Source organism: Setaria viridis, chromosome 5, assembly GCF_005286985.2.
Source record: "Setaria viridis chromosome 5, Setaria_viridis_v4.0, whole genome shotgun sequence".
NCBI classification, from domain to species: domain Eukaryota; kingdom Viridiplantae; phylum Streptophyta; class Magnoliopsida; order Poales; family Poaceae; genus Setaria; species Setaria viridis.
Genome location: NC_048267.2, coordinates 45,084,028 through 45,103,056, shown reverse-complemented (window position 1 = coordinate 45,103,056; position 19,029 = coordinate 45,084,028). Strand labels below are relative to the sequence as shown.

At 50.2% G+C, this 19,029-nt stretch overlaps 2 protein-coding genes, 1 long non-coding RNA gene and 2 pseudogenes across 3 annotated transcripts; 4 read left to right on the top strand and 1 right to left on the bottom strand.

The window, feature by feature from the left end:
- Positions 1-1,804: 1,804 nt before the first annotated feature.
- On the bottom strand, positions 1,805-4,121 carry LOC117855144 (chitinase CLP-like; annotated as a pseudogene).
- A 2,567-nt stretch (positions 4,122-6,688) lies between these two features.
- LOC140222931 (uncharacterized) lies at positions 6,689-7,197 on the top strand. The gene is made up of 2 exons (XR_011898280.1): positions 6,689-6,998; positions 7,085-7,197. It is a non-coding gene; the product is annotated as an uncharacterized lncRNA (long non-coding RNA).
- A 2,396-nt stretch (positions 7,198-9,593) lies between these two features.
- LOC117857304 (uncharacterized) lies at positions 9,594-12,041 on the top strand. The gene is made up of 5 exons (XM_034739903.2): positions 9,594-10,082; positions 10,209-10,512; positions 10,935-11,084; positions 11,190-11,381; positions 11,649-12,041. The coding sequence occupies exons 1-4, from the start codon at positions 9,678-9,680 to the stop codon at positions 11,378-11,380; spliced, it is 1,050 nt and encodes a 349-aa protein (XP_034595794.1). The 5' UTR covers positions 9,594-9,677; the 3' UTR covers position 11,381; positions 11,649-12,041.
- Positions 12,042-14,546: 2,505 nt separating this feature from the next.
- On the top strand, positions 14,547-15,773 carry LOC117856590 (chitinase CLP-like; annotated as a pseudogene).
- An 856-nt stretch (positions 15,774-16,629) lies between these two features.
- LOC117855198 (chitinase CLP) lies at positions 16,630-18,082 on the top strand. The gene has a single exon (XM_034737497.2). The coding sequence runs from the start codon at positions 16,697-16,699 to the stop codon at positions 17,921-17,923; it is 1,227 nt and encodes a 408-aa protein (XP_034593388.1). The 5' UTR covers positions 16,630-16,696; the 3' UTR covers positions 17,924-18,082.
- Positions 18,083-19,029: the final 947 nt, after the last annotated feature.

The window sequence follows — 19,029 nt, the reverse complement described above, 5'->3', positions numbered from 1 at the left end:
TATCAGGTGCAAAAGCTTCAGGCTAAGAAAGAAAGCAGTATAAATAGCAGAGCACATCATCTTTGTTCTATCTATAAGCTATCTTGGGCGCAACACAAATAATACCTGTGCGCGAGAGATCAAGGCCTAACATGAGTGGGGGTGCTGAGATGATTGCTGGAACTGTTGTGCAGCGTGTGGCTGGCATGCTTGGTCAGTCTGCCTGGGAAAGGGTGGAGCTTCTGCAGAGGTTCAGTGATGATTTTGAGGAGATGAAGGGCACCTTGATCACTGTGCAGGCCATGATGGCGGATGCTGAGAACCGCTCCCAAGTTAGTGAATCGGTCCGGCTTTGGCTCTAGAAGCTCAAATCTGCTGCCTACAACATTGAAGACATGATTGATGAGCTGGAGGCAAATACAAAGATATGGAGGAGTAGCACATGCCCGGTAATACCTATATTCTGAGCTCTGAATGTATATAGAGAGCTTATTTCATTCGATAAAATTGCTAGTATACCTCTCTAGGAATATTTTCTGTGCCACATTATACATCTATATCCTATTTTTTCATTTCCCCCTTAGTCTTAAATATGTTGTGGTAGAAACTGGTGAAAATCTATCATGAAACTTTAGCTTGCTGCAATCATGCAACATTGAAATTTCATCAACATATCAACATGAAAAACTAATAAGTTTGAGTACATCTTTGTTGGAGTATTACATCGCTGTTTAATTTCAAGTCAACTTATCAAACTGTCCTGAGATAGTGTGGCTAGATTTGAAATAAGTTGTATAATATGGTATACAAATTTCTTCTTTTAGATTTAATATTCCTTAACCGTGCAGGTTTAAATAAATTGGTTTATCTACCTCACATAGAAGGGCATTCCTAAGCAGTAACCAAAGCTAAGCGATGGCACGCTATTTTCTTTTTTTGTGTGTGAAAAATTCTACTACATTTTAGCTTTTATTTAGCATATGTAAACAGAAGGAATTGCTATAGCAGACAGTGCAACTGTGTACCTTGGTTTAAAAATACAAGTTATGAGTGTTTATTGATTTGTTTAAAAATACAGCAGTTCATTGTTTTTTGTTTGAAATGGTTAGCTGTCCAAATTCCATATGCATTATGTATACAAGGAGAGCCGAGTATCTTTGTCCAAACGTCGTTGCCTGTGTAAAGCATCAGGTAGGTACGGTTTACCAAGATTTTTCTCTTGATCATAGTCTCTTTAATTATATTCTTGCCTGCATGAAATTGGTAAAGAGTTTTTTTCCGGCCGTATCAATTAATATAACTTGGGTGATGAATTCATCTATTTGATCATGAGCATTTATCTGAAGCTAACAAGTACGTACGCCCTTCCATTCATGAAATTAATCAGACGGAACACCATCAGGTTGCTCTCTCCAGCGTCTTAGCTGACCGGCCACTTCAAGAACCGTTGTAGAACAGCTCGAAGGCTCAACCGCCGCCCGGCGGCGGCACGCTCTTCACACCGGGCATGTTTCCCTTGCATGTGAGTTCAGTTCACGCATGACTAATCAGCTCAGCCAGGTAGTGCTATTTGATATTGTACTTGGATAATGACGCCATGTTTTGCATAGCGCAAGGAGAACCTGTTCATGGCCTCGTCGAACTACCGGGGGGAACGGGAGGAACACGTCGGGCCACATGACCGTGACGTTGTGCACACGTCACTGTACTCAGCATGGCACCGCCTGACACCGGGAGTGGCGCCACGGACGTCCACGCTGGCCCGACGTGGCACCACCACCACATAAGCTGAAAGTGTTGTCGAAATGTTCTTGCCTGTGTAAAGCATAAGGTACAGTTTCATTTCGGCTGTGCTTTCATCCTGGCCTGCATGAACTTGCATTACATAGAGTTTCTTTTTGGTTGTATGTGTTAATTGTGTCTGATGAATTCATGCATTTTATCTTGAATCCATAGTGCATTTGATCAACATCAGTTATCTGGAGCTGCCAAGTGAGGATCCGACTCCGGACATAGTGGTGCAGCACAGGCAACGGGAAAATGGAGCGAGATTGCCTGAAATTTGTTAGCATCGTGCCTGAGGACCACAATGATACTGCTGCAAAATGTTCACGCAACAACAGAGATGCCTAGAAAGCTTGTGCTGCTGGAGTACAAGTGCAGCACTCTGTTACTGGCTCAAAGGTGACTCAGGTAAGAGCTGTAGCAGCTGGTCGACTGAAAGTCCAACAAGCTGAACCCCAGCACCCCTTTCTCCAGATCGAACACCAGCAGGTTGTTCTCTATCGTCTTCCCGCCGATCACCGCTGCCGGCTCGCCATCAACCGGCATGGCGCCCGGCTCCATCTCGAGGACCCCGACGCACATGGCGCCGTCCACCTGCACCAGGTAGTTGTTATTGAGCACAGTTCAGTTGCTTGTGGCGCCGGCCAGCTCCAGGTCGATCCTTGGTACGTCGTAGCTGACCGGCCGCTTCAGCAGCGGGAAGGCGCCGTTGTAGCACAGCTGGAACGGCTTCACCGCTGGCACACGCTTCACATCTGTCACCTTCCCTCTGCAGGTGAGTTGATCTCGATCAGCTCAAAGATGATCATCAGTATCAGTCAGCTCATTATTGAGTAGTGGCAGTAATTGATGGCGCCATGGTTTGCAGCGGAGACGCACCTTGTTATTGCCTCGTCGAACCTCCGGCCGCATGATGGTGTACGGCGTGACCGTGCTCAGCACGACGCCGCCTCGGCCAGTGCGGCCGTCGAGGTCCAGCGCACCGTTGGGCAGGGAGGCCGCCACGTCCACGCCGTGCCAGGACATGGAGATGCCCTTGACGGGGATGTAGTAGCCGCTGGGGTTCCTCGGGTTCGCGAGGAGCGGTGCGTACGGGATGGAGCCCGTGTACTCGACGAGGCCCCGCGACTCCGTCCCCAGGTACACCGGCGTGCCGCCGAACGCGGCGAAGGCTGGGAGGCACAGCGCGAACCTGCCGCCGAAGCCGCGCTGCGCTGCGAGCTGCGACCGCAGCGAGAGCGGGTCCCGGGAGAATCCCGCGACGCCGGTGGCCGCCGCGGGGAGCGACGCCAGGAGGCGGCCGGGTGCGCACCCACCGACGGCGGCGAACGCCTCCGGGTACAGCAGGTCGGTGCCGTTGGTGGTGTTGGCCGACATGGCGAAGCTGGTGAGGTCGCCGGTGGAGCACTCGCCGGTGACCGGGTTGAAGGGGTGGGCGGCGCAGGCGCAGCCCCAGGCCGGCGGCTCGCGGCCGGCCCAGAACGCGCCGGCGTCCACGTACCGGCACCGTCGCGGGCGCTGCTGGTTGGCCGCGCGGCACGTGTCGAACTGGCACGGGACCGTGGCGTGCGGGGAGGGGCACGTCGACCAGACGAGCGGGCCGGCGAGGTCGACGAGCAGCGGCGCGTCGTCCTTGATGGAGATGGTGTAGAGGGAAGAGGTGGCGTCTTTGGTGATCCTGGAAACCAGCGGCGGCTGCTGGCTCGCTTGCGCCGCCGTGCATTGGAGGAGGAGCACAACCAGTAGCAGCGAGACGGCATACGGCATGGGGAGCAGACATGGCAAGAGCTCTAGCTGCAGGATGCATACTGGGTTGCAGTTGCAGCGAAGGTGCCATGGTGCACACCGTGTTCGGCACAGCTGGCTGCCGCTGCTGCAGCAGTTGGCCCACAGCCAGTGTCCCAATTAGCAGCAGCTGCAGAGCTGAAGCGAACAGCTGCAGCTACAGTGTTCCTCTTCTTCTAGCGACTGGAAGAGCTTTGGGTTGTTGAGAAAATGAGAACTTGAGCTCGATGGTTTGATCCTGTTATATGTGTTTGTATATGCAGAGACGTTCAGGCTTTATTTTGCGTTGCTAAAGGAGAAGGAAAGTAAGTGTTGGAGTTGACTTAACGATTAATCAGATGCGGATATCCGTGGATACAATCTGTTGGAGATGCTGGATCGAGGAGCAGATGGATCATGACACCGTACAAACGCTTCCTGCACAGGGGCTGACTTGACCCTCGAGATTGTAGCCACGGCTGAGAGTCAGCTCTTTATACAAAGCGTGCGGCGAGGAGAGCTGCAACGGCAGGGAGAGCGGCCGCCGGTAAAGCCCGCCACGCCGGCGGCGCCCGTGGGGAGCGATCTCAGGAGGCGGTCGGGCGCAGCACGAGCCGACGGTGGAGAATCCCACTGGGTGCAGAGGATTGCGGCCGTCGGTGGTCTTGGCCGACATCGCGACGCCGATGAGGTCACCGGTGGCCGGAGGAGGAGTGGGCGGCGCGCAGCCGCTGCAGCCCGGCTCGCGGTTGGCCCCGAACCAGCCGGCGTCCACGTACCGGCAGCGGCGCGGGCGCTGCTGGTTGCCCGCGCGGCACGTGTCGGACTAGCACGGGACCGTGCCGTGCGTGGACGGGCACGTGGACTAGACGAGCGCGCCGGTGAGGTCTACGATGAGCGGCGCCGTTCTTGATGGACCCGCTACAGTGTGCGCGGGAGGAGCGGGCTATGAGTGAGATGGCAAGAGGAAGCAAGGAGACCATCGGTCTGTTCGCTTCAGCTTATTCAGCCGGCTTATCAGCCACCAAACAGTATTTTACTCTCACAACAAATCAGCCGTTTCAGCTTTTCAGCCGGCTTATAAGCTGAAGCGAACAGACCTAATATATAGGTGCATTTGGGACAATCTTGGCTCGACAGAAATTGTCTGGGTAACCATGTTGGCAGCACTGGTGGTAGTATAGTACCCAACCTAGCTACTATACAATTATATTTCCATTTGAGATTCACGGTGAACTCTTTTACGTTACACAATACTACTACTTAGTGGTATATAAGTATATATAACATATAAATGTTTATTATTATGAATAATTTAGTAATTATTATATTGTAAAAAGTGATATTTCAAATGTATTGGTCTTTTAAACTTTATGCTAGTGTTAAAAAATAAAATTATAGTGATAGCGTTTGTGTTCTTTTTACCATGATACCCTTGTACTCCAAATACTACTCATGTATACTACCCATACCATATGTCGGATGTTTTTATACTGGTCCTTCCCAAATACTAGTATTGTGCACCGTCAAAGAGCTCTTTTTATTCAAGTCCTCTTTGAAATGAAGGAATCTATAAATATGAAAAATATAGGAATAGAGTTGCATGACATTTGCAATTCTATAGGAATTGAGAATGTAAAAACTTTTTAATAAAATGTTTTGATACAATATAGAAAAATTAAAGGAAGGGAAGAAACATTCACCAACTTTTTTTTATAAAAACTGCTGAGATGGTTCATCTAAAATATTATTATTTTTTAAATAAATGCAATCTCAATGGTCCACGTAATGTTGCGCGGATTTCAAACAGTGAAAGGTGGGTCGGAAAAAATCTCGTGGAAGATAGATATGATCATATGATTTCCGCCTCCAGTGTGGTGAGTGCGCCGCCGTATCTGGGCCGCCCAAGCCCAAGTCGGTTGCTAATACGGTTCTGGGCCTAATTTACCTGTGAAGGCCCGAAGTCCGGTTCGAGCTGCTGCTGCACGACCACTGCAGGGGTGGGACAGGACATTAGACAATCCCACCGGCCCAAGCACTGCACGAAACTGATGGGTGAACGAAAAAAAAAAATCCGCAAACGGGCCTCCACTGAAAAAAACCCCCTAAGGCCTACCACCAGGTCCAGTTTCATCGTCTCGTCTCCCCGACATATTGGAATAGAAGAGCATGTGACTACATGTTTGACAAACATGTCCAGCATGAGTGTACTGAATTTACTTTTCTCAACGCAAGCTAATGCCATTAAGGTTGAGGCTAATTGTCTACAATATCCAGTAAGGGTAATTTGAATGCTTGTAACAGCACGGCTACATAGATCTTATATACTCCCTCCATCCCAAATTATAAGTCATTCCAAGAATCTCGGAGAGTGAAAGTATATCAAGTTTGACCAAATTTATATGATAATATAATAAAATTTATGATGTCAACTAAGTATTATTAGATTCTTCATCAATTATATTTTCATAGTATACCTATTTGATGTCATAAATCTTTATAATTTTCTCTATAATTTTGGTCAAACTTGAGATGCTTTGACTCTCCAAGATTCTTGGAATGACTTATAATTTGGACTGGAGGGAGTAGATGAAAAATGCTATTTCTAAATGCCGGTTTCCCATCCTACCGAACACCAATGAATTGAAGCATCTCGTTGAATATGCATAATACTTCACTGTTCGGCATAAGCAGTTTTGTTCTTGTGTATAATACAAACAAGAAGTAGACAGGGGCTGTTTCATTCGGTTTTTGGTCTTTCTGAAAGATTTAGTTATATGTTCTATTGTGGTTTCTGTTTCATAGGGTAATCAATGACGTGTCAGTTTGTTATTGGCTAAAAAAGGTGAATGATAACGAACAACATAATCTCCCATAAGTTTCTTAGGTATGAATATGCAAAAAAAATAATTGAACGAAGAATATGCAATCTGACCCAAAGTACACTTGTCAGCCCATCGCGGCTTCTTTCGATTCTTTGTTTTCCAAGCCTAGCTGTGTGTGTAGCCCAGGCCCAGCAGCAACCGGTCAAAGCCCAGCCCGTCTCCTCCTTTCTCTTTCTCCCCTGCCGCAACACGGACGGGTACACGGCACAACAACAGCAACCAAAGGCCCGCAGGCACAGCTTCTTCCTCCGCACGAAAGGAAAACGGGACGCGCAAGGCACCTCGCCCACACCACGTAGGCGCCTGGACCCCACGCGAAGAAAACGACGTCGAGCCAGCTCGACCGTGCACCGGACCGGACCGGACGACCCCGAGCGCACCGGGCCGCACGCCCGCACCTTATCCACCAATCTCTGTCGCTACAACCCGTGATCCCCGTCTTCCTCCTCACCGCAGTATTCCTCTTCGCCAACAAGCAAGCGGGTTGGCAACAAGGAAATCCAAGGAGAATGTCGGCATCAAGCAAGCGGGTCCTGCTTCCCCTTCGTCCTCGACGTCGGCGCGCGCCGTCGCGCCCGACGCCTGGTAAGGACACACTGCATCTCTCAAGCTTCCATTATTCTCTATCATGTTCAACCCACCGTTTCCTGCCATGACGTCCCCTATTGCAGATCGAACAGCTCCTGACCGTTGGGAACCCGGGGCGCGAAGCCGAAGCCGCCGAGTTCGCAGTCACCAGCCCGGCACCTTCTACTCAGTCCCCGTCTCGGTGAGTTCACAGAACCCGTTCGCCACCCTCTCTGCCTAGATTAGGGGAATCTCAGATAGTTAGCGCTAGCTAGTGCGCATAACCTTCTGCTGTGAAGCTGCGTTCGCAATGGTCTGATCTAGTCCAGCCGACTGCCGCAATGGAAACTGGTATCAAGCTCCTAGGCGGACTAGGGCCATGGATGGTCCTTCTAGCACCGTCTTGACCTCCTGAAACCTTTGCGCTAGACAATCTCCATAGGCAGAAAAGTTCTGCCCCAAATTTTGATGGATTTTTTCTACCATGAGCAGAATCTAGTTTTCAAAGTTTGTGACTCAGTAATTTGCTCTGTTTTTTTAGTGAAAGTAATTTGCTCTGTCCAGAACTCCAGGTTCTAAATTACCAGAAATGGGCCGATTGTGGTTTTATATGGTTTTGAGGATTGTTAATCTGGGGTTATGTTCCTGCGAGAATAATGCTATGTGTCCAACCACTGTGTTTAACAATGCTGTACGATATTATATAGAAATCAGTAAGGAAGCCATCGTGCGGTGGCTTAGCACCAGTGATAATTTCTGTATGTTGTTTGTTAGTAGAGCAGGTTTTAGTAGAGTTATAAAACTGTTTCTTGACGAACCTGGAGTTTTCATGTACTACATATCTGTTTGAGAAATAGAAGGGAAAAGTGGGAGTACTATGCTCATATGTAAATTACAAGTACCTAAGTCCTAGTTTGGCAGGGAGCTTCTCTGGTAATCTCTTGGGAACCAGCCCCATCGTTGGCTGCCTTCACGCTCAGGTCGATCTTGTAGCTGCCACCATAAGCAACCAATTATTTACTTGTCTGTAGCAACAAAGTGGCCGTTTAGCATGGCTGTTTGCTTGCGTTTACAGTAGACGAAAGATGGCCGTGAAGATTTCACTGTCACCAATATGTCCGAAACCTTGCTCAGCGCAGTTTACCTGTCCCTGAAGATTAGTGTATGGTGGCGTGATTATATTGATAAATGTGTAGGATTTGCAGGAAAGAACACATGGATAAGGGTATTATGTGATTGGTATTTAAGCATGTGAAGCTCTTTTACCAAAGATAGGGTGAAACATGTAGTATCCAGAAAGCCTGTAAGTTCTACCTAGTTGGCTGGTAGTGGTATTTCCAAAGTTCATCCTTTATTTAGCCCGACACATCCTTTCTGCTAGTTAATTGTTGGCATTGCTACTGTTAAAGAGGAGCAAGAGAGAAGAAAGAGTACCTTGTATAGTTGGGAAAATGGAAAGAACTATTTGATTTCGTTTCAGATCAGCTAGCACTTGCGCCTTTCTTGGTTGAATAGATTCTGGCGCAATGCTGATTCGGATAATGCTGGAACTGCTATTCGTTGGGGGGGGGATAAGAAATCTCAAGCGTAATCACATGACACCTGTATTTCCATATGGAATCTCCAAAAGCCATTTCTCTTAAAGTTATTCATATTTCTACCTGCTTCTACTTTGTGAATCCTTTAGCATTATCCTTTCTTTCTGTATCTGATATCTCTCTCCTTTTGCAGGTTCGTTAGCTCCTTTTTAGCTTTGTTCACAAACGCGAGAGACAAGAGGTTTTGACCTCTTACTTCATCAGCAGTAGCAGAATCATGGATATACGTGATCCAGGAGATCTTGTACATTGTTTTGAATGGGGTATTGGAAGCCTTCCATTCTTTGATGATCTCCTTTGAAATTGTTTTGAGCTGTGAAGCATAGAATAAAATCACAGGGAAACTATCAGACTGGATGAAGTAACAGCAGCAACCAGAAACACAATTAATCACTTATTGTGTCTCATTCACTGACTCGTCAAACTATTATGAAATTACCTCATTGAAGTTGTTGTCCCTGGTGACTCTAAGAAAGGTCAGAGCCTCATCCACTCTTTCTTCATCAACCTTAGACCCAAATTCTGCTAGCTTCACTTTGTAATTGATGCCAAGGATACCACACATTTTTTTCAGTTCTGTACCAAAAAATGTTAGAGGAGCTCGAGGATAGGAGGTGGGGGCGGGGTGGGGTCGATAGACAAAGATAACTTGTTTTTTCCCTTCCAGTTCATCATGCTCAGTCTGAACACCTAACAACTGGACATTGCTATTCTGTGTGACATCCTCTTCCTCATCAGTCAGCAATTCCACAGTATCTGGTACGAATCCCTCTTTGCTGATCTCTGGCACTGCCATTGCTTGTTCCTGTAACATTTGAAGTCAATGCATTATTCCATCTTTTCATGTGATAGATTATCAGGGTAAAAAGAAAATGGAATGAAAAGATAACTGTAGTGTTGTTTTGTCAAATCAGATAAGCAAAAGAAAAATAATAATATTTTTTCAGGTAGGAGCTGTATACCAGTAGTTTTTCCACACGCTGGTATACAGCTCCTACCGAAAAAATGTTATTATTTTTTTTTTGCTTATCTGATTTGACAAAACAACACTACAATTATCTTTTCATTCCATTTTCTTTTTACCCTAATAATCTATCACATGAAAAGATGGAATAATGCCTTGACTTCAAATGTTACAGGACAAGCAATGGCGGTGCCAGAGATCAGCGAAGAGGGATTCGTACCAGATACTGTGGAATTGCTGACGGATGAGGAAGAGGATGTCACACAGAATAGCAATATCCAATTGTTAGGTGTTCAGACTGAGCATGATGAACTGGAGGGGAAAAGGCAAGGTATCTTTGTCTATCGACCCTACCCCGCCCCCACCCCCCTATCCTCGACCCCTCTAATATTTTTTGGTACAAAACTGGAAAAAATGTGTGGTATCCTCGGCATCAATTACAAAGTGAAGCTAGCAGAATTTGGGTCTAAGGTTGATGAAAAAAGAGTGGATGAGGCTCTGATCTTTCTTAGAGTCACCAGGGACAACAACTTCAATGAGGTAATTTCATAATAGTTTGATGAGTCGGTGAATGAGACACAATAAGTGATTGATTGTGTTTTTGGTTGCTGCTGTTACTTCATCCAGTCTGATAGTTTTCCTGTGATTTTATTCTGTGCTTCCCAGCTCAAAACAATTTCAAAGGAGATCATCAAGGAATGGAAGGCTTCCAATACCCTATTCAAAACAATGTACAAGATCTCCTGGATCACGTATATCCATGATTTTTCTACTGCTGATGAATTAAGAGGTCAAAACCTCTTATCTCTCGCGTTTGTGAACAAAGCTAAAAAGGAGCTACCGAACCTGCAAAACGAGAGAGATAACAGATACAGAAAGAAATACCTTGCTCAAAGGAATAAATTGATTGGGATGCTGGAGGAGATGCATTTGACTAGTTCTGATGTTCAATTTGACGAAAAGAAACAAGGTACTGATTAATGTGACTTGGATTCTATAGCTGTAACCTATACGGCCTTGCAAATTTTACATGTTTTACCAGCAGTCTGATACACCAGAAAAGCATGTCATTTGCATATCTTGTTGTGAGTGCTCATGGTTTTAGATCTGTAGCCTAGCTTCTGCGCTTGATACTGTACTTTCTGCTCTGTCCCTCTCTGCTCTATTGTCAATAACTGTGCTTTGTGCTTGTGCATGATTGTCGCTGTTCTGGTGAGACTGTGAACACTTATATGGTTGTATTGGGTAGTCGGTTCTAAATTTTTTTGTTGCATGGCCCTCCGGACTTTTTTTTTCTTCTTTTTGCTGATTTACATTCCGCGTACTGAATCATTGTTGAATATTAGAATATATTGCATTCCGGTAATATTAAATAGATGCTTCTCTCTCTAGTGAGTACAGACGAGTATAAATCAGAGAAGAGAAAGGTGAAACACATAATCAGAAAAGTGAAATCAGATGCTGCAAGAAAAGAGTTAGTTCTCAGAATTGAATTGATCAAACAAGCCATATACAATGAATGGCATTTGGAGGATATTGATGGTAATATTTTGAAACCTCATCTGTCATTTGCTAGTCAGTAGCTGTTATAATGTGCTAGTCAGTAATCAGTAGCTGTTCTAATGTGCTGTTCTGATTTTTGTGCAGATCTGATTGAAAATACCAAGAACTTCACATATGAGATGATTGGGGATGTTGAAATCGTTCATTATGATGGACAAAACCTTGTGGACATTTTGAGCAGGCTTCGCAAAGATGCCAGGAAGTCTGCCACTGATCATGATGAAAAGAACAAGCTGACTGCTGGGTTACGATTAGGAAATCTGTACAAGAAATGAGGTAATCTTTCTTTGACAACTAGGTTTAGTCCAATGGCGCAACCTTCAATAGCAAATCAGAATTATTGTGCTCATCCTCTTTGTGTATGAACTAACTGATCAGTTGAACTCGCTAGTTAGACAGTATACTTAAAAAGTCAGTTTTGTGTTTTTTTTAGGGCAAAGCCAGTTTTGTGTTGTGCATGTGGTTGCCTTTATTTTGTGCTAACCTTCCATCCCTATCTTGGTGATCCTATAATTAAACTGCTCTGCTGTGAACCCTCTGCAGGTCCAGATCCCTGAAGGATTCCAAGAGGTGCTCGGACAGTTTGATTGATACAAAGACGACCTTACAAGTAGAAGAATTGGAAGTTAAGCTGGATTAAGCTCCTTCTGGTCAAGTGTAGTTACCTGCGGAGAAGCTTTTTGCAGTACCCCAGTTGTTTGACATTGTTAAAAACTTGTTTTGCTTCTCAACGGTTTTAGGTTTGATCTGTCAGTGAGCTAAGAGTTTTGGGAGTAATTGCTGGATGTGATCCCGTCCCAGTGCTGTAAACTTACGGTTTTGCTGTTTGGCTTTTGCTTCCGACCGGGTCTCATCTAGACAACTTTAGAAACAGAAGAGTTTTGCCTCGTTTCAAGATTTCAAATTTTCTAAAGAAAAGACTCGGGTTAATGTGCTGATGTCTTGTCTGAAAACTTACCTCGTGGCTGGCGAAGAAGATTCCAGGTTCTCCTGAAATCTCCGAGATGAAATCTTTTACCACCTTGTCTGAAGATTTCAGAAACTCCGCCTGTCCGGTACGCAGCACCTGCAGACCCGGCCCCTGCAATCTTTGCCGACTGGGCGCCCTGCACGACCAAAGTCATCATCGTCATTCAGTTTGTTGCATCTGAAAAAGATCAGTTATGACTTATGAGACGCGAGAATTTCTAAGTGCCGAAAAGGAAACATACCATCTGGAGACAAGCCATCCGTGATCGTGTACTACTCTCTGAGTGAAATCAGCTTATAGATCACCAGAGATGGCTTTCCCATATCAAATTCCTGATCAAACTAGCTCCCGAATATAAAATATCTGGTCTGAATTCACCGGTGGCACCGCTGAGCTCCGTGCCGGGAGCTGCATCACCCACCAACCACAGAATTCTCTGGTGAGTCCAGCGAAGTAGGCATGCCGTCCTTCTTTAGTAGCTTTAAGGCCCGTTCGGTTCGGCCGGTTTAACGCCTGTTTGGCTCCATAGTGTTAAAGTTTAACACCCGTCACATCGGATGTTTGGATGCTAATTAGAAGTATTAAACATAGACTAATTACAAAACTAATTGCACAGATGGAGTGTAATTCGTTAGACGAATCTATTAAGCTTAATTAGTCCATGATTTGACAATATGGTGCTACAGTAACCATTTGCTAATGATGGATTAATTAGGCTTAATAGATTCGTCACGCGAATTAGCACAGGATTTTGCAATTAGTTTTATAATTAGCTCATGTTTAGTTCTCCTAATTAGCATCCGAACATCCGATGTGACACTGTTAAAGTTTAGCACCTCGTATTCAAACATCCTAGCCTGGAACGCAGTCCAATTCGGGTGGATTGGAACAACTCGGAATGGAGACAGACCTAGCTTGAATCCGTTGTTCGATCTAGGCCGGAATGGAAACAGGCCCGGTTCGATTTCCCCTCTCTACTCACGGTCCGAAATTATTCCTCACCTTGTCCCCTCCGGAACGGAGCCACTCGCTCGACTCGACGCTCGCCGCTCCCCTGCGCCTTTGCGATTCCTGGCGCCTTCGTGCTCCATGGCCACGACCCTGCCGCCGCGCCTCCACCCGCGGCCCAACCGTGCCGCCGCCCACGCTTCCCGGCACCTTTGCGCCCCATGGCCGCCGGCCTGCTGTCGCGACCCCGGCACCGCCGCCGCGCCCCACGACGCTTCCACCTGTGGCCCAACTGCATCACCGCCCGCGGCTCCCGGCGCCTCTGTGCCCCATGGCCGCCGACCCGCCGCACGTGCCCCCGTGTGGCCATGGTTGCGCGGCCCTCCGCGGCACCAGCTGGCTGGCCGCGCTTGCCAGCATGCTGTCAGCTCTTTCCTCCACTGCCGTCGCCGCCTTGTCCCTATCGCTCAGCCCCATGCCGGGCGGCAGGTGCTGACCGGCATGCTCCGCTTGTCGGCGGCGATGTCGAGGCCAAGCGTCAGCGAGCAGGGGTCGTCGTCGGTGTTCTCCTCAGCTGTCGCGCCGCCAGTCGGGCTCCCACCCCCGCTTCCAGCGGGCTCCGGCTGGAACGCCGCCTGCTGCTGCGTCGCCACATACGCGGCCGACGGCGACCCGCGCGGGTCCGCCACGATGGGGTAGTACCATGCGCAGGGCGGCAGGTAGAGCGCCGGCGGGTTCGGTGGGCTGCCCGTGAGGGTGGTGGTGCTCATACCCGGTGCCGGGTGGCCACGAGCTCCGGACGTAGGGCACCGGCGGCGCCGCGGAGTACAGGAACCCCGGCTTCGGCAGCGACAAAAAGATCGATAACTCCGGTGACAAAAATACGAGCTGTGCCGACGTAGTGCGGTGATGAGGGAGAACACAGCTACACGCAGCAAGTAACCGAACAAGACGACACTGAGAACACAGCTACATGCAGCAACTTTTCTCCCTTCCCAGGGAAGGCCAAGCTGCTGAACCGACTAGAAGGGAGAACACCTAAGCTGACTACCCTACGTGGCGGCGTGCATCCCAAGCGGATTGATTCCATCTGTGCCTGTTCGGTTTGAGTGGATTGGTAGGATTAAATCCTAGCCGAATTAAGTGACACAGGTGGAATCACTTGAACCGTGCCTTGAAGTAATACTGGTCGGAATCCAATTCAGCTGAAACGAACGAGGCTAGGTGATTTCCGGCGCTCACGTCACTTTCAGTGAGACCAGGGCGCTCGTTGCCACGAACATGTCCCGGCGCAAGGCCTGGCCAAACTCCTCATCTGAAGGCTGAAGCCGGGAGCGAGACGTCAAGCGGAAGGGCAGCGCAGCGAGGAACACTGGGAGCGTGCCCTAAAGAGCGTTGCCGGAGAGGTTGAGGTACTCGAGCGCAACGCAGCTGTCGAGCTGCGACGGGATCGTGCCCCCGAGCTTGTTCGCCGACAGGTCGAGCGTCAGGATCATGTCCATCTTGCTGAGCTCGACAGGGAGATGCCCCTCCAGGTCGCCAGGTTCAGGCGCGTGGAGGCGGCGCCAGCAGCAATGTCATGTCGACTTCTGAAACGAGCCGCTCGAATGTGTGCACGTCGTGATCCTCGTCACCGGAGTGTGCGCCGCCGCAGGATCGGGAGCGCCCAAGTTCCGCAACGGCCAATGCACTTGCACTGCCCATCCGACGAACCCCGCGCCGTGACAGATCAACGGGCTGTCGGCGACCTTAGGCTCAAGGACGTCACCACGAACGCCACCGACGGGAAGACGCCGAGCGCGCGCGGAGGTCACCGTGCATGGCGACCTCTCGTCCTGTGCGCCGGACAGCCTTCTCCGGTCGCTCCTGAGCGGCGCCACCGGCGACGCGGGCCTCGGCCGCGGAAGCCTGAGCCTCCCGGCCCAGCTGTACGAGAAGCTCTCGCTTATCAAGCGGCAGTTCGCCATCTGCCTCCCGAGCACCGCCGCCGCGCCCGGCGTGGCGTTCTTCGGGAGCGGCCCGTACGGGCTCATGCCGTCGACGCAGTTCGACGCGGGTGCCGCCCTCTCCTACACCGACCTGGTGCACGACCCGCGGCGGCCTTCCGCGTACGGCATCCGGCTGTGCGGCATCGCCGTGAACCAGGAGGCGGTGCCGCTCCCCGCCGGCGCGCTGGGCCGCGGCGGCGGCGTCACCCTCGACGCGGCGCTGCCCTACACCGTCCTGCGGTGCGACGTGTACCGCCCGTTCGTGGACGCGTTCCGGAGGGCCACGGCGCTGGTCCCTCGCGCGCCGAGCGTGCCGCCGTTAGAGCTGTGCTTCAACAGCAGCGCTCTCGGGTTCACGCGGGTCGGGTACGCGGTGGCGCCGGTGGACCTGATGATGGCAGCGCGCGGGGGTGGGAACTGGACGGTGTTCGGTGCCAACTCGTTGGTGCAGGTGGCGCCCGGCGTGGCGTGCCTGGCGTTCTTCGACGGCGGGTGGGCGGCGCCGAGCGCAGTGGCCGCCGGCGGGTTCCAGATGGGGAACAACTTCTTGCTGTTCGACGAGGCCGCGTCAAGGCTCGGGTTCAGCGGCACCCTGCTGTTCATGAGGACCACCTGCGGCAACTTCAACTTCTCGACAAGCTAACCACTACTAGCTCTTGCGTGAATTTTTTACCGTTAAATGCAACTTTTTACCGTTGTGAGGTTTGAATAAGAAGTGGCACTGTTAACTGTTTGTGAGTGCATTTCACCGAACATTTTGAGATTAGGCCCTTGTTTACTTCACCCTAACTCCCAACTTTGACACTATGCAAAAAGAAGATTCCCCATCACATCAAGGGCCTGTTCGCTTCAGCTTATAAGCCGGCTGAAAAGTTGAAACGGCTGATTTGTTGTGAGAGAAAAACACTGTTTGGTGGCTGATAAGTCGGTTGAATAAGCTGAAGCGAACAGGCTGCAAACTTGCGGTACATGCATGGAGTATTAAATGTAGATGAAATTAAAAACTAATTGCACAGTTTTGTTGTACTTTGCGAGACGAATCTTTTGAGCCTAATTAGTCAATGTTTGAACAATAATTCACAAATACAAACGAAACGCTAGAGTGTGCTACAGTGCCAGCACAGTAATTTGGCACCTCCCAATTTAGCCAACTAAACAAGGCCTGCATTTCGCCGAACACTCATGTAGTATGCCGGAAGGTCAATGCATATCCGGCTGCGGCTCGTGCCCAAAGGAATTCTGACTGACACGTGCAGACGCTTCCTTTGACTCGCACGCAGTTTCATGCATGTCTTCGCCCATACGCCACGGCGAGATCCGATGGGCATGGCAGCAGACTACGCGCAATTGTTTTGTACAGTTTCCGCAACCGCCAACGGAGATCGCCATTTCTGCGTGCAGAGATCAGTGCGCGTGATCTGTCGTTAGAAGCCGACACTGCATTGAACGAGCACCTCGCGACAGGTGAACACAGTGACCCGTCCTAGTGTAGGCCATGGTGTTCGAGATGATGAGAACAGGCTGGCTCTTAGCTCAACCCCATCATGTTGCTTCAGTGTTTAGAACTTGATCGCGTAAGTTGCAAAGGATAAGAGTTTAGACCCACTATATAAGAACACCGAGCGTATGAGCACGCTGACACATCGAAGGCATTTCCCCAGCATTGCCAGCTCACCTCACCGCGGATGGATATGCCACAGCGGCGCACGCCCCTGCTCCTCTTGGCCGTCTCGGCGCTCGTGCTGGCGTGGCCAGCCTCATGCGCCGAACCCGTGCTCTTCCCGGTGGCCAAGGACGCCGCCACCTCCCTCTACACCATCCCCGTCAGGGACGGCGCGAACCACGTCATCGACCTCGCCGGCCCGCTCCTCTGGTCCACGTGCGCCGCTGACCACCTGCCGGCAAACATCACGTGCCAGGACCCGGTCTGCAAGCTCGCCAATGCCTACCGCCAGCCGGGCTGCCGCGACGCCGGCCAGACCTGCAAGCACCGGTGCACGGCGTACCCGTACAACCCGGTCACGGGGCGGTGCGCCGCCGCGAGCCTGATCCACACCAGGCTCGTCGCCAACACCACCGACGGCAAGAACCCGCTGCGGCAGGTCTCCGTCCGGGCCATGGCGGCGTGCGCCCCGAAGAAGCTCCTGGCGCGGCTGCCCAGGGACGCATCCGGCGTCGCGGGGCTCGCGGCCTCCGGCCTGGCGTTGCCGGCGCAGCGCGTCGCCGGCAAGTTCACGCTCTGCCTCCCGAGGCAAGGCGAGGGCGTGGCTATCTTCGGCGGGGGTCCGCTGTTCCTCCTTCCGGAGTCGGCGGCCGGGGACCTCACGACGACGCTGGCGTTCACCCCGCTCCGCAGCAGGAGGGACAACCCAAGCTACTACCTCCCCGTGAAGGCCATCGCCGTCGACAAGGCGCCGGTGCAACTCCCCAAGGACGCGCTCGCCACCGGCGGCGTGGTGCTCGGCACGACGGCGCCGTACACCGCGCTCCGTCCCGACGTGTACCGCCAGTTCGTGGACGCGTTCGACAAGGCCCTGACGCGGCAGTGGAACACCACCAAGAAGGTTCCGGCGGTGGCGCCGTTCGAGTTCTGCTACGATTCGAAGACGCTCCCTGGCCCGACCAGGATCGGCTGGTTTGTCCCGGACATCGACCTCGTGCTCGAGGGTGGGAAGACGAACTGGACGTTCGGCGGCCTCAGCTCGATGGTGGACGTCAACGACTTCACGGCGGCGTGCCTCGGGTTCGTCGAGATGAAGAAGGGCGGATACGGCGGGGCGCCGGCGGTGGTAATCGGAGGGTTCCAGATGGAGAACCACGTGCTGCAGTTCGACCTGGAGAAGAGGCGGCTCGGGTTTGCCAGGGTGCCCATTTTTACGTCGTGCAGTAACTTCAATTTCACTCGGAACTAGGCTTTGACTGCATGTAATTGTAAGCCTGAATGCCTGACGGCCTGCAACCCCTGTATCTGTACATGGCCGATGTAGTCAACCGGAGAGTGGATACTCCTCGATCATGCCAGTGAGCTGCCAAGTCTGTCATCTTATCTACTAGTAAAGTTTATTTTATCACATGCCCCGAGCACTAATGATAAATATTTCTACGAAATTATTCCCTCCACTTCAACTTCAAATTATAAGTTACTTTATCTTTGATGTAAGTCAAACTTCTCCCACTTTAATTAAATTTATGATAACATCTAAGTTTCATTAGATTCAAATATGTTTTGATAGTGCATTTATTTGGTACAGAAGTTATTGGTGGTTTTTCTATAAATTTGATCAATTTTTTAAATGATTTAGTAAAAAGCTAAAATGAACTACAACTCCATCTCAAAAATAATGCTATTCTTAGTCTTTTTAGACAAATGAGGGTATAAGGGAGGCACCGTGAAGGAATCCAAGAATGAAGTTGTAGGTGCTGTAGGGGTGGGATGCGAGGATAAGACCATTCGGTCCGTTGGAGAGCCATCGAGGACCATGCAAGTAGATGTTGAGAAAGAAGACGAGTTGGGAGAAGAAGAAGCTATTTGTGCTGTCACGATGGATTTAAATTCTAAAAGCGTCACCTAAAGAAAAAGGTAAAATTATATGCCTCAAAATGCGAAATGTAACATCTCGTATTCCTCTTACTCACTCGATGAGTTAACATAGGTGTCAGTGCTAAGGGAACAGAGTTCCCCGAGAAGGCACCTACAAGTGGAGCCCGCCTGTGGAAAGAAGTTTCCACCATGTAGAGCCCAATTGAGGATATGGACCTTGCGAATTCGAAGCCCATGAAGGACCAGGAAAACCCGCCTCCGCACTGTGGGACCTACTGAGGGCCCACGCTGTGGAGCGGGACGCAGCCGGGGAGGCCTCTTGGGAAGGCTCGCTTCAAAGCTAAATAAGCGATGGCGTACCCTGGCGAGAGAAGGGCGTGACAGTTGAGGTAGGCAGTCAGCAGGCGTCCCATCCCTGTAAAAACATCATCATTATGGTCGATAGGACGCGCGATGCCTCGGGGATTGTTGACCTCA